General features: G+C 43.1%; 1 protein-coding gene across 7 annotated transcripts in view; it reads left to right on the top strand.

The window, feature by feature from the left end:
- RUNX2 (RUNX family transcription factor 2) overlaps nt 1–20,717 on the top strand; it is a 227,542-nt gene that overhangs the window by 49,778 nt on the left and 157,047 nt on the right. For 5 of the 7 annotated variants that reach the window (XM_047733191.1, XM_047733197.1, XM_047733193.1 and 2 more), the window contains exon 4: nt 15,318–15,491. The exons of the other annotated variants lie outside the window; for them this stretch is intronic. In XM_047733191.1, coding sequence (XP_047589147.1) covers nt 15,318–15,491 — 174 coding nt within the window. The remainder of the gene's footprint in view (nt 1–15,317; nt 15,492–20,717) is intronic. 7 annotated transcript variants of the gene reach the window in all.

Below are 20,717 nucleotides of genomic sequence, written 5' to 3'. Positions count from 1 at the left end.
GAAGGCTTTTCGGTTGCCTTAGGTGTTTTTATCATGAGAATTGGTTTTTACTAGGTGGACAGGCTGCTGGTGTATGGATTCCGTCAACCACTGACCCGCATTCTAGACTCACTCATATTTATCCCATGAACACGTACTGGGCATCTACCAATTGTGCGTTCAAAGGGCCATAGGAATTCAGCTGGACGTAGTCACATGAATGGCTCAGGGAGAGGCCCAGTCTTGCCTCTTAATGACTAGGACCATGTGACAGACGTGATAGAAAATGAGAAAGGGCCCAAGAAGGTGGCAGAGCCAAAGTGACATGGAAGTTCAGAAGCAGTTTTACTTCTTTCTAGGGGTTTGGAAGGAAGATTTTATTGAAGTGAAAGTACTTGAGCTGAATCTTGAGTTATCAGTAATTCAACTTACTGGCAGAAATCTTGAATATTAAGTTCTAGGTGGACAGATGGTGACTTCCAGGAGACTAATGCTGAGTTTCTTTTATTTTTGTCATAAAAAGTCCTCCCAGCCCTCCCCCTTGATCTTGCTTGGCCCCTTTGCAGGTCAGCTGATGGAAGTTTTAGCCTGGTCCTTCAGCTTTAACTATTGTCTGCTCTGTTCTCTATTAATCTGGAGCCTTCGCCGCGGTAGAGGCTAAGTTCCAGTGCTACTTCTCTAGTACACTAACAATCCTGTCTTTCCTTTTTTTTTTTTTTTAATTTTTTTTTTTAAATTTTAGTTCTGTAGTTGTTGACGACTTCTACTGGACCTACGCTAGTACCAATGGGATAATATTTTTGCACGTTGTAGATACTGAGTTGAATGTAATTCAGTAGAACAAAGTAGATCAGATAATTGAATTAACTTCTTAAATGTATATTGAAGTTTGTGTTCAGGTTAGGATTAAGGAATAAAAATTTATACTGTGAACTGTTATGTAAAATGAAAAGAATAGCTAAGGGCCTAATTTTGAATGAATAGAAGGTAAGTGGAGAAATTAAACCAGTGGAGGTGATGATCGTATTTCTTTAATCGTAATTCTAAATTGTTTTAGATTTTAGCAACTTCTGGAGTTCAGCTTTCATGGAGGGAAAAGGAAGAGGCCTAAAAACCTTCAGGCCAACGTGGTGGCTGAGACTTTCCTTTTTTTCACCCCAAAGTCCTTTTATGGGCGCTTATTAGTCAGGTTGCTGTTCTATAAATGATATCACTCGTGCTGTTTGCATTGGACCCCTGCCATATCTCCATCCATAACAGATGGATTCTTTTTTTCCATCCCTGTATGGATTCTTTCAGGGCTTGTTACTTTCTGATGGACAATGGGAGTGAGCACAGAAAGGAGGAGGGCGGAGATGAGGGACTGTGTTTGTTTTATTTTATCTCCCTATATCTCCGGAGCGCCAATGGCACAACAAGAAGCACTCTCATATGTGGCTCTCTGGGGATCAGGAAGGAGCCTTTCTAAGAAGATATGCTGGGAAAGACAGTTAATGGTAGAGTTTTGCTCTTGATCCCTGTTTTCCTCTGCTCTCCTGCATCTTTGAGGTTGGCTCTAATTTTGGCAACTCTGGTGTCATATTTAGACCACAACAGATTTTGCTTATTTGCTGATGTGTGCAAGTTTAAGTACAGAGCCACAGTCCTACTGGGGACTTGGCCCAGAAAGGGCTGAGTATGGCCCATGGGTGCTTCAAACTGATGTCCCACACAGTATCTGGGGTTCCCCACCTCCACTTCCACCAAACTTCTCTCCTCAGATAGGGACCCCCTTGGGTTTTACCAGTTTTGAGGGCCCCACAGTTTACCTAGGTGACTGAACCAGAGACCTGAGACTAACCCTCTCTCCATCTGATCGTTCTGTTATACTGTGCTCTGTGTCTCTGCTGTGCATCTCACCCGCATTCCCTTGTACCCATTAGCACCACTTTCTCTTGGTTGTCCCTCTCAGTGTCATCTCCTGGCCTATAACACAAAAGCCATTTCCTCTCCAGCTCCATACCTCTAATGATACTCCCTTCTCGATCTGTTTTCCCCTTCAAGTAGAGTGGTCTTCCTAAACTGTAAATCAGCTCATGGCACATGGTGCTGCGAATACCACCGAGGTCCCCCGGGACTTACGGGGTGAAGTTCAGACCGTGTGGTGTGGTGGACAAGACCTTTCGGCGCTTGACCTGCCCACCTACCTCCCACCCACCCCCTCGTGGCTGAGCTCCAGCCAAACTGTTTCACTCCACACTTTTTTAATCTTTTAGTCTTTGCACTTCCTGTTCCTTCTGCTTGGAATGTCTTTTTCTTCCACATTTGCTTGATTGAATTTTACTTATCCTTGAATGCCATCTCTCCTATAAGCCCTTTCTGACCACCCCTGGAAGTTAAGCATGAATCTTTGTTCCCCTTTGCCTGTTAGACTTTGATTATGGTGTTTATCACGTCGCTGCAGTGATTTGCTTACACGATGCCTCTCCCAGTATGTCATGAGCCCCCCAGTGTAGCACAGTTCAGGGCACACAGAAAATTTTAATTGATACATAGATGGCATATTTGCATAGTGGTTTTACCCGTGTGGGGTATTTTCACCTCTATCAGTTACATTCCGTCCGGGTGACATTCCTGCGTTGCACATACTTTGATCCTCATTTGACAGATGAGGAAGTTGAGTCACAGAGATGATAGATTATTTGCCCACAGCTCTGCAACCAAATTAGCAGCAAAGCTGGGAATAGACTGCAGGGTTTCTGCTTGTGTAGTCAAGCTGGATTTAGATAAAGGATTCTCCTATTTAGTCACATACTGGCTGGGTCTTTTAGTGAACTTTTTTAATAAGTTCACTAATTGTGTGTGTGTGTGTGTCTAGGTGTGTGTGTAGCCCATAGTGACAGGTGAGACACCCATAGCATCATCGATTCTTAGAACTGGAAGTTAGGTAGTCTGTTATTTCACAGACGAGAAGATTCTGTACCGGAGAAGTTCACAACTTAACCATCAGTGGCAGAACCCACGCCTCCTGATGTAGGCATGTGGTACTTTTCTTACTCCTTGTGGGGCAAGTTCTCTCAGACAGTGTTTTAGTGTTCAGTGTCCCTGGTTGTCAGTAGGATTTTTTTGAGCCATTAGGCCAGTTAACTCTTGGGAAGAGCCTATCCTGGGAGGAGAAACAATATCCTTTCTGTGAATATTCTCAGTGAAAAGTCCATGAAAGAGATAAAACCCCGATGAGAAAGGATCAGAGATGCTGTGCTTTTATTGGTTACGTCCCTTTTCAGACTGCATTACTTCTTTCCCAGTGAGTGTCCTAGATTCCTGAGCATGTGCCATTTTGAAAACAAAACAAAACAACCAACCAGCAACAAAGGCATCTCATTAGGCTGATTCAGAAGAACACCGGGTTGCAAGGAAAGGTGTGTTCCATAGTGGGGAGGGATTGTGGTGTGATGGTGTAAACAGAGTGTAAAGCATGTTGAGTCTCTCGAGAACAGCATTCCTCATCAGCTGAAAAAGACCTGAAACTCAGTGGTATCACCTTTACTTCTACCAGTGCTCCTCTCCTTCTCTGCACAGTTATAGCTAGATAGAGATGGATGGAGATATATGATGGAGATACCAGTGTACGCATATATAAGGAAAAGTCAACACTTCATACATCTCACACGGACAAAAGAAAAGCATTCGCCAAACTGTCATTGATTAAATAATTCAGCATGAAGCTGCTAGACAGAGCTCCTTCAAACTTAACACCACACTTGCTTTTGAAAAACAGAAAAGTTTTCATTTTCATCCCCTGAAGTTTTTTTTTTTAATATTAAAAAAAAAAAGGACTCTGGAGCTAGCGTCTCCATAGTGTTCTTCCCTTGAGGGAGGGGTGTGAGAAAGCCTGGAAATGGGCACCAACCCACTTCCTTTGGATTGAAAAGAATGCATTTTTCTCATCTGTGTCTGAGAAAAAAGGTTAAAACTTGCTATCTCTCAACTCCATTTAGCAGTCCTTTCGATTCCCTTTATATAACAATAACTTGATCCTACTCAAAATACTTGGCACCTTCCGTGACAGCCTGGAATGTAAGAACACTTTAGCAGACCTGAGTGTGAGTGAACTCCAGGAGTTTTGGAATGAAGAGGTAGAGTTCTCAGTTCCTTATTCAGAGTTCACAGAAGAGAAGAATACCAGGATTAACACAATAGACTCCTTTCATGTCCCTCGGGTGAGGAAAGCAATTATCTGTCTATCAAGACTCTAGTAAGTGGTGCGGGAGCCTTAAGGAAGGGTGGGCGGACAGGTGGGTGAACGCTATGCCATTGGGAAACGGTGCTGAGGTAGGAGGGGCGTCCTTTGCATTTAACTCCTTAACTGTTTCTTTTTGGAGTTTATATCCTGTTTCCCTTGCAACTTAGAAATAATCTTTTTAAAAATATATATGTATATAGTCAATGGCATTTTTCAGTTCCTTACCCATCTGAATTTTGTTAGGGGGCTTGTTTCAAAGACATCTCCTGTTTAATCGTGTTTAAACAATCTGTTTAAGCCCGTTGTGTAGATGTAAACACAATAGCCCTTTAATGTAGTAAAACAGACTTCTGACAGACACGGCACACAACAGACATCCTTCCATTATTGCTTAAGCCACCGTTCCTTCCATGCCTGACCTGAGAGGGTAACCACAGAGCTCCGCTGACAGCCGTCACTGCTCAGAAGACCCTGACTTGCCCATATTAATGTCTAGTGAGCCGAGAACTGCAGAACAGCAGACAATCAGAGAGGTCTTAGACTAGATTAAAGCTAAGTACCTTAAATCTGGTTTAATGGCCGTGTTTACATCTCCTTCTTCTTCATTCCTTTAAAAAAGTAATCAGGTTTCGCAAGCGTTAAGAAAACCACCTCTTCTTGCCAGCTGGACTGGGTCCAGCTGAAGCAAGAAAATCCCTCCCCCTGCCCCCCCGCCCTTTCTTTTTCTGTCTTTTTCTTTTTATTTCCTCTATGATCTTCACTGCCATTCAGCACAGCAAGACGGGGCTGTGGGAGCTGGCTGAATTTTTCTCGGGTTATTACTTTTTAACATTTTCTTCCTGTTCCAGAGCTGGGAAAATGGAAAACGATGTTCTCCTTCGGTCTTGGCGTGTGTCGAGGGACGAGCCCTTCACACTTTTCAGTTACTTTTACGTACCGTTTTCTTTCTCTGCTTCAGACACACATAAGGTTACGTAACATATGTCTAGAACCATAATAATGAAAGAAAAAGAGGGACGATCGCATGCTAAGGACAGTCAGTCAGGATCCAGGAATTGCGTGATGGTCTGTAGGCTGGTTGTCACTGGCCTCTTTGAAGAATAATGCCATCCATGTTTAGCCGGATTATTGGCAAATAAACAGTGATGCTTTTTGTTCGGCTATGGAAACTACCATTTCCATTGCTTAAAACGTTACCATTAAAAAAATCTTTACATCTCTCAGTGAGGTCTCTACAAATGCTAGTGGTGCAAAACTGATGGGTGTGTGAAGTATCTTAGAGTAAAAGAAGGCAAAGGAAATGTTTTCAGAAGTAAAACAAGTTTTATTGAGTTTGGGGTGGGGGGGCTAAGTGTAAACATAGAGAAAGAGATCTTTTGTTCATTTCCCAGAAACTGAAGGGAGAGATGCAGTTTCAGATGGCCCAGGATGGTTGTGGATGTTGGGTTGTGATTAGTCGGAGGACAGGAGGAATGGTGATAAAACGGGGTTGGAAAGATCAGGTATAATGTAATGAATTCTCAGAAGTAAGCTTCTCAGCTTTTTCTTTCTTTCTTTTTCCTTTTGTAAATTTTTATTTATTTATTTGACAGCGAGAGAGGGAACACAAGCAAGGGGAATGGGAGAGGGAGAAGCAGGCTTCCTGCTGAGCAGGGAGCCCAATGTGGGGCTCCATCCCAGGATGCTGGGTTCATAACCTGAACCAAAGGCCGGTGCTTAACGACTGAGCCACCCAGGTGCTCCTTCTCTGCTTTTTCTTATTCTGTTCTTTCTGGGCCTCTATTTCTCAGCCTTTACCCCCTCTCCTTTCCTTTCCTTGTATGAAAAGGAGGGCTGATGCCTGTCAGGGGACTGGCTTCCAGTGTCACTGCCTACCTCCACGATTTCAAACAAGTCACAGGACTTTTTCTGGGTATCAGTTACTTTTCTAGAACGAAGAACATGGTCTAGAAATCCCTATTCTCTCCCAGCTCTGAAAAAGTCTCATTCATGTAATCTTGCTTTGAAATGGGAATAAAAAGGAAAGAGCATCCCTTGGAAATGACAGGGGGGAAGAAGTCAGGGAGAGCAGGAAGGGAACTGTTCAGGGCCAGAGAATCTGGAGGTAGAGGGGCTAAAGAGATGAGGGATGTTTTAGGACCTGGAAGCGGGGCTACGGCGAAGTCAGCCAGGTTCTCTGGGAGCTCTTTTTTCCCCCTGCTTGCAAAAACTATTACATCTCCCCTTGTGTGTTTCCATTATACTTTCATCTGGTCTTTCTTTAAATTTTTTTAAGCCTTTTTCCCCCTTCTTGCCTCCCGTGAGTTTCTTTTTCTTTAGATGTCTCAAGCTTTTTGAGTACATTATTTCAAGAAAAAGGATTACACTCTAAGCATATGTTTTTTAGAAGCTATCCCCTGATGTGTGACTGATACCGGCAGAGCCTGATCTCCCCTTCAGTCTTTGATGGTCATGATTTGCCACAGCCTGAAATCCAAAAGTTTTATAAAGGAACTCGCAGTTACTATACATGCATGTTAATATTTCACAGTTCTTTCATTAGTATATTTATTGAAAGATCTTGAATTCTTGAGCCTTTAGGAGCCTAGATTTTGAAAGAGGCTGTCCTTCAGTGATCTCTCTCGTGCATCCAGTTGCATTTAAAAAATAAGTTTGGGAGAGTGAACTTTTTACTCACTGATCTAAACTGGCGCCTTTCGTTATTAAAATAAAGCAAATTCAGTTTTTAACATTTTTTTTTCTATGAACTGGAGTTCCTAGAATATTTCTATGGAGTCTATGGCTTAACTATGTAATTATGTCTCTTGAGTAGATTATGTTTTTTCTTCCCATAATTATGTTTTTACCCGAGAGACTGGAAGGCTTCAGTCCTCTCTTGGGTGAAATTGTTCTTCCTCTCCTCTTCCTTGTTAAACTTTGAATTCTACATGCCTGACTCTGTTCAAGGGCTGAAAGGGAGCTCTTGAAGCTATGTGGAAGTGATTAGGAGGTTTTTTTTTCCCTTCAGAAATTGGTTTATATATTAAGAAGGGCCCTTAGAGAGAAGCTCTGTTAGTTCATTTTTGAAATGCCATCAGAGAAGAATCTCCTGGAAGGAGATTTGTTTATGATCTGTGGTCCTCTGTCTGAAGCCACACACTAACATGGCTCTAGGGCTGTCTCCTCTCACGAGCTGTCTTTTGTGAGCTCTGGGGCTCCCATACACATGTTCTGTCGCTTGGCTGCTCACTCCTAGTGGCTCAGAGGGGCTAGAGGCTTCTGAAGCATGAAGGCAATTTCTTAGTTCGCTTTACTGTTCTAGTCCAGAAATAGTTTTTGACCTGAACCAGACAGCATACTCTTAGCAAAAAGATGACTCAGCAGCCTTTCCCAGCAAAGATTATAGACTCATCAATTTTACTGTGGGAAATGTTTCCCAATGACTAGCTCTTTTTTTTTTCCCCCTCTCCTTTCTTTTACTGGATAAAAGGAGAGGTAATTCTAAATTTACCAGTGTTCTTATTTATTAATTCAGTAAGCATTTGTTGTGGGTCTTCTTTGTACCGAGGCCCCAAGTTAGGTGCTAGACATGGGACATGACACCCATCCTCAAGGGGTCCCTAGTCAAGTCCAGAAGACTCCCAAGATAATAGGGTTTGAAATTTTGTATAAATATTTTGTATCAATTCAGAGTCAGTTAATGCTTACTGAATGCCTACTACACTTAAGTACAACCACATGTAGTAGACAAAAAACAGTCATAGCTGTTTTCGGCTTGCTGACATGGAAACCAGAGGGAGCATGGAGGCCCTAGAGACAGAAAAGACCAGAACAGTGTGATGGCCAAATGGAGATGATGGGGTGAGGGTATTCTGAGCTGGGGGAGACAGTTTGGGGAAAGGAATGGCGGCTCTTTGAAGAGCTGTGGATAGTCCAGTGTGAGTAGAGCCTAGGTCGGGAGAAGTACAGTTGTAGCCATCGGAAACGAGAGTGATGATGTGTGTTCAGAACCTATTTTCCAAGTCTTTGCTTTCCCTGCCGGGCTCAGGGAACTCTGTTTAATTCAATAGACAGTGTTAGACAGTTGAGAGGTTTTGAGCAGGTGAATCATGTTAGGTTGTAGGGACTGAAAGACGTTAGAAATTTTGGAAATTTTCAGCAGGTCCAGAGATTTCCATTAAATCTCTTCCTGTGGTCGGCCGTCAACTTGTGGGTGTTCTTTTGTTTACTCCAGCCTGCTTCTCTGGTGGATTAGCCACAAGTGAGAGGTTAGGAGTAGTTCTGGTGGGACTGGAAAGTGGGGGTCCCTTCTTGCAGAAACTAGGAATGGCCTTACCCAGATGTTGGGGTCCAGGAAAGAGAGGCGGCAATGGTATAATTGGGCTGGATTTTGAGCCTCGGAGACTAGAAAGTGGTGATATTAACAGAAATAAGGAAATTCGAGGAGAAGCTGGTTGGAACTGTTTGTACTGGGGGCAGGGGTGTGTCAGGGAGAGGTGAGGGCTTAATGAGACATTACAAGTGTCATAAGAATATAGGCCTTTGCTTTTTAGACTGTGACAAACCACCAGTGAAATGTAGTCATCTGAATGTAAACAGAGAGGAGTTTCACTTTTCTTAGTAGTATTTCCATTTTCACATGTACATAGGAATGCAGAAAATCAGGGTTTTCCATCTGGAGCCTCGATGGTTACAAAGTATTTGGATCCCAACTTCGCATAACTCCCCTAAAACCTCCCTTGAGTCTGTGTAACCTCGACCCTGTCACATTGATTTTGCTGGAGACTATGTAATCTGAGTTCACTGAGATGAACGAAGGCTCCTCCTTAGTAGTAGAATTCCAAGTAATTTCATTTGGAATAGAACTAGGACTTGAAAATTCGTCACCCTGTTCCTATGCCCCTCCCTGCACACTCTCCTTCATGGGTCACTTTCAGGGTAGAGAGATTGGAACCACGGCTTTGTTTTTGTTGGTTTTCCAGACCTGCTGCGGAGTCCCAGCTCTGTTGCTCTCTTGCTTTTTTACTCCAAGGATCATGGTCAGAACATCTGAAGTGGGCATCTCCTGGGGTTTGAGCCCTCGAGTACAGGACCAGGTCTCCTCCTCTCGCATACTTGCTGACAGCAAAATTAGCTAATACCTCCCCGGTCGCCCCGTCCTCTGGGGGGAGCCTGAGTGCCTGGCAGGAGGAGGCTCTTGGCCTGCCAAAGGACCGTTTTGTTAGGGGATACAGAGATCTGTCTTAAAAGGGTAGGTTCCCATCCAGATTGCAGAGTTGAAAAGAACTAAAGCACTGTTGAGAAACTAGAGGCATCAAACAATTTGAAGAATAGCGTGCTTCTGTTGAGATTGTTATCACCTATGTGTTCCACACTATCTTCTCTCACAAGATCATTATTATTGTGTTTCTGTCATTCGTGCTCCAGGGAGCTTTCCTCCCTTCTTCTCAGCTTATCAAAATCCTATTTGACCTTCTAGGACACAATGATCTCATCAGTGAGAGCTTCCTCTTTCCTTTTAGTCAATACCATTGGCTCTCCTGTTCTTTCCAGAACCATTTATTTTGAGGTTTTTCTTTAATTATGAAAAATTTCAAACATATTAAGAGATTATATTTAATAAAATCCCATATACCCATCACCTTATAACTAATAACATTTTTCCATATTTACTTCATCTGATATTCTGCTGAAAGGTTTTAAAGCAAATGCCAGTCATCAAGACACTTAACCCCTGTATATATTGGTTAGCTCTTCTAAAAAATAAGGGTATATTCTTACGTAGTCACAAAAAGCACCACTTCCTTAATATTTTAAAGTAGTCTGTACTCATATTTCCTCAATGGATCCCCAAACATAAGCATTTTCGTGATTGTCCTCATCACAACCTTCTTGAGTTATACTTAATGGTTTGTCTTTCTTCCCTACTAAGCAGTGAACTGCTGGAGGAGAAGAACATTATCATTTTTTTAATTTTTAATTTTTTATTAACATATAATGTATTATTAGCCCCAGGGGTACACGTCTGTGAATCATCAGGCATACACATTTCACAGCACTTACCATAGCACATACCTTCCCCAATGTCCATAACCCAACCACCCTCTCCTACCCTCCCCGCCAGCAACCCTCAGTTTGTTTTGTGAGATTAAGAATCTCTTATGGTTTGTCTCAAGAAGGACATTATCTTGAAGAAGTCTCTCTCCTCCTCCTTGCAGTGCCTGGGGAGACTCGCACATGGGCAGATGCTCCGCACACACACACGTGGGCTGGACTAAGCGATCCAGATGTAGATGTGGTCCTGCTTCCTGATTGAGGGTCCCTTGCACATCTGCCTTTTTGCCTTCTTTCTCCCTTTCTTTCTTTCTTTCTCTCTCTCTTTCTTTCTTTCTTTCTTTCTCTCTCTTTCTCTCTCTCTCTCTTTCTTTCTTTCTTTCTAAGATTTTATTTATTTATTTGACAGAGAGATAGAGAACACAAGTAGGGGAGCAGCAGGCAGAAGGAGAGGGAGAAGCAGGCTCCCCACTGAGCAGGAAGCCCAATGTGGGGCTCGATCCTAGCACCCTGGGATCATCACCTGAGCTGAAGGCAACTGTTTAACTGACTGAGCCACCCAGGCACCCCTCGACTTATTTCTTTTATGGTGTTATCATGATACCCAGAATGAAAGTAGATATCCAATAAGAGAAGTTAGAACTTAAAATCGACTTAGAATACCAGTGTAAAAAGGCGAGATGCCCAACATCATGCCCTGGTGATCCATGAAATGACCCGCCTGCGCCCCACGAGAGCGGGCCTGGTGTGACGTGGTGCCTTGTTGAGGTGGCCTTGTGTTTGAAAGGTGCAGTCCCTTGGAGGCACTTTTGGGTTTCTTTCAGGAGTCCATCTTTCCTTTTGGGGGAAGATAGCTGATCAGCTGTGAGTACAGGGCATAAAGTATGACGGTCTGCCTGGGGGCCCTCACAGATTTCCAGTTCTCAGTCGACTTTTATAAAAATGCGCAAAATGAGCCCCATCCCAGACGCAAGTTTGTTTTCATAGTTCATACGGCACAGTTTCCAGGTCTTCACGTACCCCTTTCAGCTGTGTGATCTTTTAAGCAGCAATCCTAATGGCAGTATTCCTAACTAGCTTTTGTGAGTGTGGGCCCCTTTCACTACCAGGGCTGCAGGGGTCGGGGGAGGGAGGAGACAATCAGTGGCAATCTTGCTTAGGGACCTAACTGTTCCTCAAGCGTCTTTGCTCTAAGGATGTGCGAATGCTGTGACTTTTGGATCATGAGTTCTTCTCCTGCCCCTGAGTTTATTGCAACAAAAGTCATATTCAGCCAAATACACTCGACTTTTTGAAAGAAATTGTTTCTGAAAATTACTTTTTTTTTTTGCCATTTTAAATTCACTTTTGACCATGATTTCTCCTGATGCTGCAGTGTTATGCTCTGAAATAAGCTGGTTGGCAGTGGGAGGGAAAAGAGCCTGGGGCCAGCAACCGGAAACCTTGAGTTCTAGTCCTGCCACCAACTGTGTGATTTTGGGCAAGTCGCTTCTCCTCTCAGAGATTCAGGGTCCTTATTCATAAAAGAAGTACAGTGGTCTGAAGTGCAATATAAATGATTTTTATTGCCCTTTTCAGTGCTCTGATTCTAAATGACTTGCAGCAATGCTGAAGACTTAGAAAGAGGGCTTCTTCAGAAAGCAAGCGAGCAATTAAGCATTTGCTTAAATGAGTGTCCTTCAGGGAAATTATATTTTACAAAGCTCGCTCGAGGATTTTCTTACCCAGCTGGGGTGGAAGAACCACTGCCCAAGGGAGAAAGTTTCCCATTCTTTATACCTTCCTCCTGTTTGGAAGATGCCCTCTTTGGCCCTTTGGCTGACGTTCAGTTCTCCCTTTACTGCGGCAGAGTCCCCTGTCTTTGATTTAATTCAGTGTGCCCTAGTCTTCCATGCTCTCGATTTCTTACAGGACTCCTTGAGTGCGGAGGATTGGAGGGCGTCTTCTTCCAGCCCGTCATTCACATGCTAGCCCTGATGTGGTTTAGCGGTAGCGGTGTTTGTCATGGTTGAAAGATGAAGAGCCTGTTCGGCTTTTGTTCTTCCTTGTGCTGTAAGAATTTTGTTGTGGTTGTGGTGGTGGCTCTGAAGGGGCAGACATCTACAAGGAGAAATGCATACTTTTGTTTGGTGTATGCAGCCACAGAACCATATCTCCTGGATTATGCCAGGTGTCTGGAGATACTCGGTAGCTCGTGTTTGAAGGTAATTTCCATAAGGTCATTGAAGCTTTTAAAATTTCACCTGCTTTTCCATTATTCATACTTCTCAGTGCCACTTCAGGTCCTTTAACCTCGCCTACAGCCTCTTGTGGCTTTCCTGAAGCCCTGGGCTCAGAGGAAATAAGTGGACTCACCCATCCACACGCCGAGCTCATATCTCATATGGTCTCCAGGAAAACCCAGGGAAAAGGCTGTAGAGAGCAGAGGCGAGACTTTCTGAAGTTTTCTTATGACCTGTAGCCCACATAAAGTCCCAGTGTTTAAAGGAACCGTGCAAGATCTTGTAGCCCTCTCCTTAGCCCTCAGGGAATCTGCCATTCCAAAAATACGGCCCTATTAAAAAATATAACTTCCAGGGATAATTCCATAAGCTCTTTTGTTAACGTTTATAGCTGTAGCAATACCACACCGGTACTTTTGTGTGTGTGTGTGTGTGTGTGTGTGTGTGTGTGTGTGTGTAACAGAATCCATGGATCTAACTGTGAGAAGTACTATATAATTCCTTAATTGTGAAACTGGTTAGATAGAGCAAGACGCTCTGATGGGAGTTTGTGTAGGGTAATGGGTGAGCTATTACCTTTGTCATGGAATCCTCACTGCTGCTTCAGCTTGTGTTGAAATACCGGCCTTGGCACCACACTGGGCTTAGTTCTTAGGTGGGTCTGTGTGTCGGTGGGGGACATTGTCTGTCTTCCACGGTAGCCGTGAGACGGGGGGAAGATAAAGCAAGAACACCAGCATTGATGGTGCCTCATGATGAGTGGGAAGCTCGGTCAGATAGGACAGGAACCGTATACCGTCCAGGCTGGGCTGGCCAATGGCTGAAGACCACAGGCTAGTTGTTTGACCTCCACAGGCCATAGTGACTTTGTCTGTGGGCATCTTGCTCGCTGGGATCTGGGGGCTATTTGGGGTAATCTCTAAAGGCCCTGTAGAGTTCTAAAATCTATTCATAATCTGGATAAGGAGTCCTAAACAACAGGGAAAACAGCATAAAAAACAATGACTTTCCCTGATCACTTTTTCTCTTGGCCTTCGTCCCTCGTTCCAGCAGATGCCCCAAACTGACGCTGGCAGGAAATAGGGTGGTGGGTGCATTTCAGTTAATGGGCCTATTTGGAACATGTTTGGCTGCAGAGACAGCTACACTCATATTACCAAGCCTTGGCTTCCTGTCTGTTTTCTTTGGGCTGGGTAGGCAATGAAAAAGGAGATAGGAAAATACATTTTGGGGCAAATAAAATAAGGAATTTGTCTTATGAAGACAGCTTATAGCTGGGAAATTCTCATGTTCACCTTAACCCTCTCCTCATAGATTCCTCTTGTCCTCTATCAAGAGGAAGATGAGGTGTTCCTGTTGCCCTCAGTCTTGAAGGCTCTTAACAATCCTCCTTCTGGGTTTTTTTTTTCTGTTATGGATAATAATCCTGATTCCCTCAGTTTTTCTTCAAAGAGCAGATTCTGATTCCAGTCATTATCTTAATGGCTCTTTTTTTCCCCTTTTTTCCTTTTTTTTAGAGAGAGAGAGAGAGAGAGAGAGAAGGAGCATGAGTGAGAAGTGGGGGGAGGGGTAGAGGGAGGGGAAAGAGGGAGTCTCAAGTAGACTCCCTGCCCAGCACAGAGCCCAATGTGGGGCTCCATCTGATGACCCTGAGATCATGACCTGAGCCAAAGTCAAGAGTCAGAGGCTTAACTCACTGGACCACCCAGCCGCCCCTTAATGGCTCTTCTTTGAATCTTCTTTCCGGTTTCAGTTACAGTATATTGGGGTAACATACTAGGGCCTCCTTCTGGCACTGAATATGGAAGAAGGAATCTACAGTGTATTTCCATTCACGTATGAGGCGTTATTGTGCTCGTACACTACTGGGCCACTCCACAGATGTGCACTGAACTTACATAGCACCAAGATTCTGAGGTTTTCTGTTATACTTGCACCAAGACTTGCTGAGAAGGAGTTCATGATTTTCAAGAAGCCTTAGAACCTTAGTTATATTAATTTGTGTATTTCTTTAATATCTAGAATTTCCTTAGATTTTAGACTTGAACAAACTAGAAGAGAGACAAAGCTATTTTTTTTTTTTTAAATGATGGCTTTTCACATTCACATGGTAACCCAAAGGGTATTTTTCAGTTTCTTATACAGAATCATAGTACTAGATTTGAAGTCAAAAAGCATTCTGTGATTTAGCATAGTTTATCATATGCTTTTACATTTTGGGGTCTCACAAAATATCCAGATTCCTCTTGTGAATTTGAGTTTCCTTGCCTCTACTTCCATTTGTTCCTCTTAAAGGGGTTCTAGGTTTGAGTTTTAATTTTTCGGAGAAGAGTCATGGTGAGGTATAGTTGTAACATAAAAAAAGAAAAGTCGTGTATGGTCATCTTGGAAATTGCCCTTTGACAAATGTGTTTGTCTTTGTTTCTGCCCCAATTTTGGGAGAGGATGTGCGACATGCACAGACTCTCTGAACTACGGGGAAGCTCCTTCATGAAACAAGCAAACATACCCCAGTCCACAACCACCTTCCCCACCGTCACCAAGAGGGTCAGGGGAGGCACGCAGAGAGTCTCTCCTGAGTTCCAGCGTCAGGCCCTCGCTGCTGACGCTCGACTCCAAGTCACCCTCTGGGACCCTCAGCTCTCCATTTGTAGACCAGGAGTAGGAACGCTTGCCACCAGATGATGCTTATAAAGCTGCTTGAAACGGAAGGCATTATAGAGACATTTCATTGTAGATATCAGTATTGATGACCCCTTGGCTTGTAAACCCCCAGTATGTATGTTCACATATCTATTTAGTATGGTCGATTGTTCAGCTAATTAATATGCTTTTATTTTATGATTTGCTGTTTCCAGGGCACAGACAGAAGCTTGATGACTCTAAACCTAGTTTGTTCTCTGACCGCCTCAGTGATTTAGGGCGCATTCCTCATCCCAGTATGAGAGTAGGTGTCCCGCCTCAGAACCCACGGCCCTCCCTGAACTCTGCACCAAGTCCTTTTAATCCACAAGGACAGAGTCAGATTACAGGTAAGACAGACTCCTAGGTTTCACCGGCACACGCTCCGGCAGGCTGGGGGTGAGGGGCTACCACACGAGACGTCCTCACGGCAATACTCCTGGACTGTGAAATGGCTTTATTATGAACGAATCAAGACGTGAAGATCTTACGGGCCCCCCCCTTTTTAAAAAACTTATTTATAAAACACAAATTCCGGTATGCAGTAACTTTGGGATAAACTTTGGGGGAAGTTGCTGATAATGCTGTGCCCTGGGGCACAGTCGTTCTGCACACTGGTGGGTGGTAATAACTACGCTCTACGGGAGAATGTTTGCTATGAGTTTCTGGACTGTGCCCCGGGGGCGCAGGGGAGAGCATCACACCCTCGCTATTAGAAAATTAGTGTTACCGTCTCAGATTTGGGCTTAAATTTCTTACATGTATAACTGTTTCATTAAGTGTGTTTGAAGATTGCCCAGGGCTAACAGGAAGCCTTAATTGGTGGGTATAAGGCAAGGTCAATGAGCCTTATCAGACAGACAGAGAGTTTGCTGCTGATTCACATTTAGTTCTGGGTCCTAATGTGACATATGTCTTGATACCATATTCTAGTGAGCTGCTTACTACCTTTCTTAAAAATTAATGCCAGTGTTGCATTACAGACTAATCATTCACATTTGGTGCACTGAGAGTCCCAACTCTCTCTATATATATATATTTTTCTGCCCAACTCATGCAAAAGCAGATCTTGTGTTTAGCACAGTTGCTTTTAGGTCATGGTGACAGAGGAGCATGTCAGTCATCATAGATCCTTAATTTGCCCATCACAAGTATTGAGAACTGATGTCACCTGGTCATGTCATCTAGTTTCTGTTGTTGGCAGGGGTAGACTACAATGGAGGGAAAATAACTCAAAATGTACAGTAAACTCTTAACATGGATCTATTCTAATGGTTAGGTTATGTTCGATAGTAGTTAGGTGCTGAGTGTCCTTAATGGTTTATAAACACAATTGTTTATAAATGGAATGACTTCCCTCTCTTTCTTTCCTGATCATGTTAGGTATATGTCTTCTTGGGTGTTTACTTAGAGTAGGATTCTGTGGGTATATGTATATTAGTCTGAATATAAGGGTATGCCTGAATATATAGTTAAAAACAATGCAGAATTATAAAAATACAGTAAGCACTAAAGAGAACCAGAGCCCTGCATCAGGGAAGAACATTAGAGCTCTATGAAGAATAGCCATGTATTAGCCTAAATAAGTCTCTAAATGTTGATATGTAGGAATCAAAAGGTTAGTGCCTTTACTAGACATGTGTCCTTGATAAAAATGCAGGGGTGAAATTCACACTCACTTGTGATTTTGAAGCTCGTAGCTATAGGTGCTACTGCATTTAAAGTAGTGGGCTTTAGATCTTTGCTTATGGTCCATAAATAGCTCTCCTTTTGTCTTTATAGTAATCTTTAGACCATATGTGTGTATGGAAGCATTTGGATACATATATAAAAGCGTTTATATGTGATTTGTAAGGGACGCATGGTGGCTAATAAAATATATATGAGAGAAATACATGTTCTAAGATTTGGCAATCCCTGGGTTCTTTAAATGTTTGATTCCTATATTCTCACCCTTAACTGCCAATTATGTTTTGCGAATGACAAACACTTTCAGAATGGCCTTTGAAAACCAGGTGTTGCTAGATCCACTTAAAAAGATGCTTTTCTCAAGGCTTTGACCCCAGACTTAAAGATGACATCATTACAAAAAGAACCAGAGGACGTTTTAGAAAGTGAAGGTAGCTTAGATCTCATGAAGCAGAAGGCTGGCGAGCATGGTGAAGGGAAATCTACCTTTTAGCAGCAGGTGTAAATGCAGAGTGATGCTCTGAGCAGGGGTAAGACACATGGATAGAGCTGGGGCAGGTCAGCGTTGTGATCATCTTCACAGACGGGGGAGCTCAGCGCTGCCTATCACCCTCCTCCCTGTGGGGTCACTCGGGAAGGTCAAACTTCCTGTCTGCAGTTCTGCCTTAAGTTCAGTAGCAGGGCAGAATTGGGGCTCTCAATTCCTGGGGCAGTATGTTTTTTCTAATACAAATCATGCTGCCACACCATCACCAATAGTTACAAATAACATATACTTATTCGCTGGATGTATTTCTAAAAATGAAAATATAAAGCAGTCGTATTTCTAGGTACCAGTAGCTTTCTGGAATTAAGCCATTATTAGCTCTGCATTTGGGATGACAGCACCAGTATAATTGATTTCTAGATCAGTTGTCTTATTTTTCTAACATTCACAAGGTATTGGGCCCAGCAAATTTCTCCAGCCTTCCTGATTTGCACGTTGTCTCACACAAGCACACACGCATGCGCACACCACACCTACCCACTCCCAGCCATGTGCACTTTGTTTCCATGCCCCTGTGTTGTCAGTGACATAATACAAGGTTCTACTGGTAATCAAGGGTGTGCACGGTTCTACCATGACTTAGATGAGTAGGAGAACCAAGAACATCCATTGCAGCAGCAACTTCCAAGTGAGTTGAGTTGATTTCAGTTTTTTTTTCTCTCTGGGCTATTTTTCTTATTTATCTAGTAAGTATGAATTAGAGCCTACCCCATATAGGGAATTGGGTCTTAGATAATATGGGACTTATTGGGACTGCAGGGGGAAGCAAAGTGCTCTGTCCTTGAGTTAAAGTCTAATTGAAGATTTAGCCATCCTTTCCAGCCCTTGCACAGCCACATCCTGTCCCCAGACAATAATGTCGTTCCCAGAGGACACGTTGTCTTGTCTGTACCCCCTTCCTTAGGCTGTTCTACCTCTGGTAGAACCTGCTGGAAGTTGCCATCTATCCTTCACTGTTAGCTTCTTTAGGGGAGTCCTGGCCTCTCTGTCTCCAGGCTGCCTATCCATCCTCTAAGCTTTAGCTGGGATTGCCTTATTTTACAGCTTCTGCATGTTTGTTTGTTTTTTTCTACCCTGCTAGATTGCACATTCTTTGAGGGATTTATTACAGGGATTTATTTTGGTTTGTGCCTAGGATAGTGGTAGCATCTTGTAAAATGTTGAATGAATGAAAGTTTATTTTATTTTTTTATTTTCTAAAAAGATTTTATTTATTTGAGAGAGAGAGAGGGTATGAGAGAGAAAGTATGAGTTGGAGGGAGGAGTAGAGGGAGAGGGAGACACAGACTCCTCACTGAGCAGGGAGCCTGACGTGGGGCTCCATCCCAGGACCCTGGGATCAGAACCTGAGCTGAAGGCAGACGCTTAACTGACTGAGCCACCCAGGTGCCCCTGAATGAATGTTTAGATGAGAAGCTATCCATACAAGAAGGGCTGGGATGTCATGCCTTGTTGGAAGTAGCTGTTTCTAATTTCCTGTTCCAGGGTGCTCTTGTTCCCTGGTGATGAACAATAATGGCAGAAACCACATTTCAGTATAATACTTACATAGTTAAACCATTTGGTTTCATCCAGTGTAGTATCTACATAGTTGCATGATTAAATTTAAATTCTACTTACGAGCCTTACCTATAATGGATTTTGTAACTTCTTTGAAGGATGTCATCTCTGCATTTTAGTTCATGGAATCTTTTCGATAAAGATATTTGTCACCTCTCATTGGCTCAGCCCCCTTGATAGCTCAAGCTCTTAGCTCAAGACTGTTGATGACGATTATGGTTGTATGGTTACTACTGGTTCTCCCACTTTGCAACAGAAAAGGGGTGACATGAAGTTAGAAGCCCTAAACGGAGGAAGTGATAGGCATTTAGTGTTTCATATTCATGTTCTACAGTGTCTCTCGGAGTTTGTAGGGCTAAGGGTCCCAGCTGTGCAGTGGGCTGACTTCTTTCCTGTGCTGGTTTCATGGTGTCATTCTGTCACAGTCATGAATGGCTGATGTTCTCTCTGAAGCCCAGGGCCTCCTATGGCTTTGCTGAGGAAGTTGCTTCCTTCCTCTGTACCTTTTTTTCTTTCTTTCTTTTTTTTAATCTTTCAGACATCTGATGCCTATCTCTGAGTGCTAGGAAACACCTAGTCTTGTCATAAATGTCTACTTCTTTGGATCAGAATGTTGTGATAGCAGGGCCATAGGCATATTCTGTTAGGAGATATTACTAAAGATAATCACTATTTTAAACTCAGTAACTTGTGGGTGGGTGAGCTACACCTGAAACAAGCAATGAAAAGCAGACTTAGGCCCTTGGGTTTGGTGGATTGGGACATTTGTCTAACCTTTGGGTGGGCATTCTGCTCTTCTGTTATTCATTCATTCAAAAAAAATTTGGGTGCTTACCGTCTGCCAGGTAAGACAGAACCCAGTTTCTACTGACAAGGAGCTTACATTTTTGTGCTAGATATAGTCTGTAAATGGATAAATAAACATACATACAAGATAATTCCAGATAATAACACCATGCATTGAGTAATGGAATAGGGTAATACATTAGAGAGCAACTTAGGGAAGGAAGAAGGTACTTTTGATTAGAAAGTTAAGATGGGGTTCTTTGAAGAACTTGAAAGACCATGAGGAACAGCATTTCAGGTAATGGAAAAGTCATGCAAAGGCTGACCGTGGTGGGCTCAGAGGGCAGGAAGGTCCGTGTAAGTGGACATGGGAAATGATCCAGAAAGGCAGGCAGGGAATGGATTAATTCAAGGACCCAGTAAGGAGCCTGGGTTTTGTTCTGATTGCAGTAGGGTGCTCTTGAAGGATGTGAAGCAAGAGAATGGCGTTATCTAATTTATATGCTTTTTAAAAGTCAGTTTTTTTACTGTGTGAAGAATGGATCGTAAGGGCAATGGTAGAAACAGGGACATCATTCGGGAAGCTGCTGCTATAGCCCAGAAGAGAGCTTTCTTTCTTCAAGACCCAGATCTGAGGCCAGCATCTCTGTCAAGCTTCTTCCAGCCTACCCACGCTGAGCCTAAGGCTCCCATACTCCTCGTCCCCTTTGTGACAATTTCCTGTTTACACATCTGTGTCTTCATCGGACTTTGAGCTTTTAAAGTTTAGCGCCATGTTTTATTTACCTTTGTGTCCCCATTGTCTTACACAGTGTCTGTTACTTTGATAGTTTAGTTTGGTGATGAATGAATGAATGGGTTATTGACTTCTTCAGGAAGTGTGACCCTTTATTATCCTTGCCCTAGTACCTGCTTGATTGAATTATTATGAGCAGTCCTTTACTGAGTGCACATTGTGTATTTGGCATTGCTGTAATGAAGTCAGTCTGTATGT

This window comes from Lutra lutra, chromosome 6 (assembly GCF_902655055.1).
Source record: "Lutra lutra chromosome 6, mLutLut1.2, whole genome shotgun sequence".
Lineage (NCBI taxonomy): Eukaryota > Metazoa > Chordata > Mammalia > Carnivora > Mustelidae > Lutra > Lutra lutra.
Note: the sequence above shows the minus strand (reverse complement) of the source record. Positions and strands in the feature narration are given on the sequence as shown.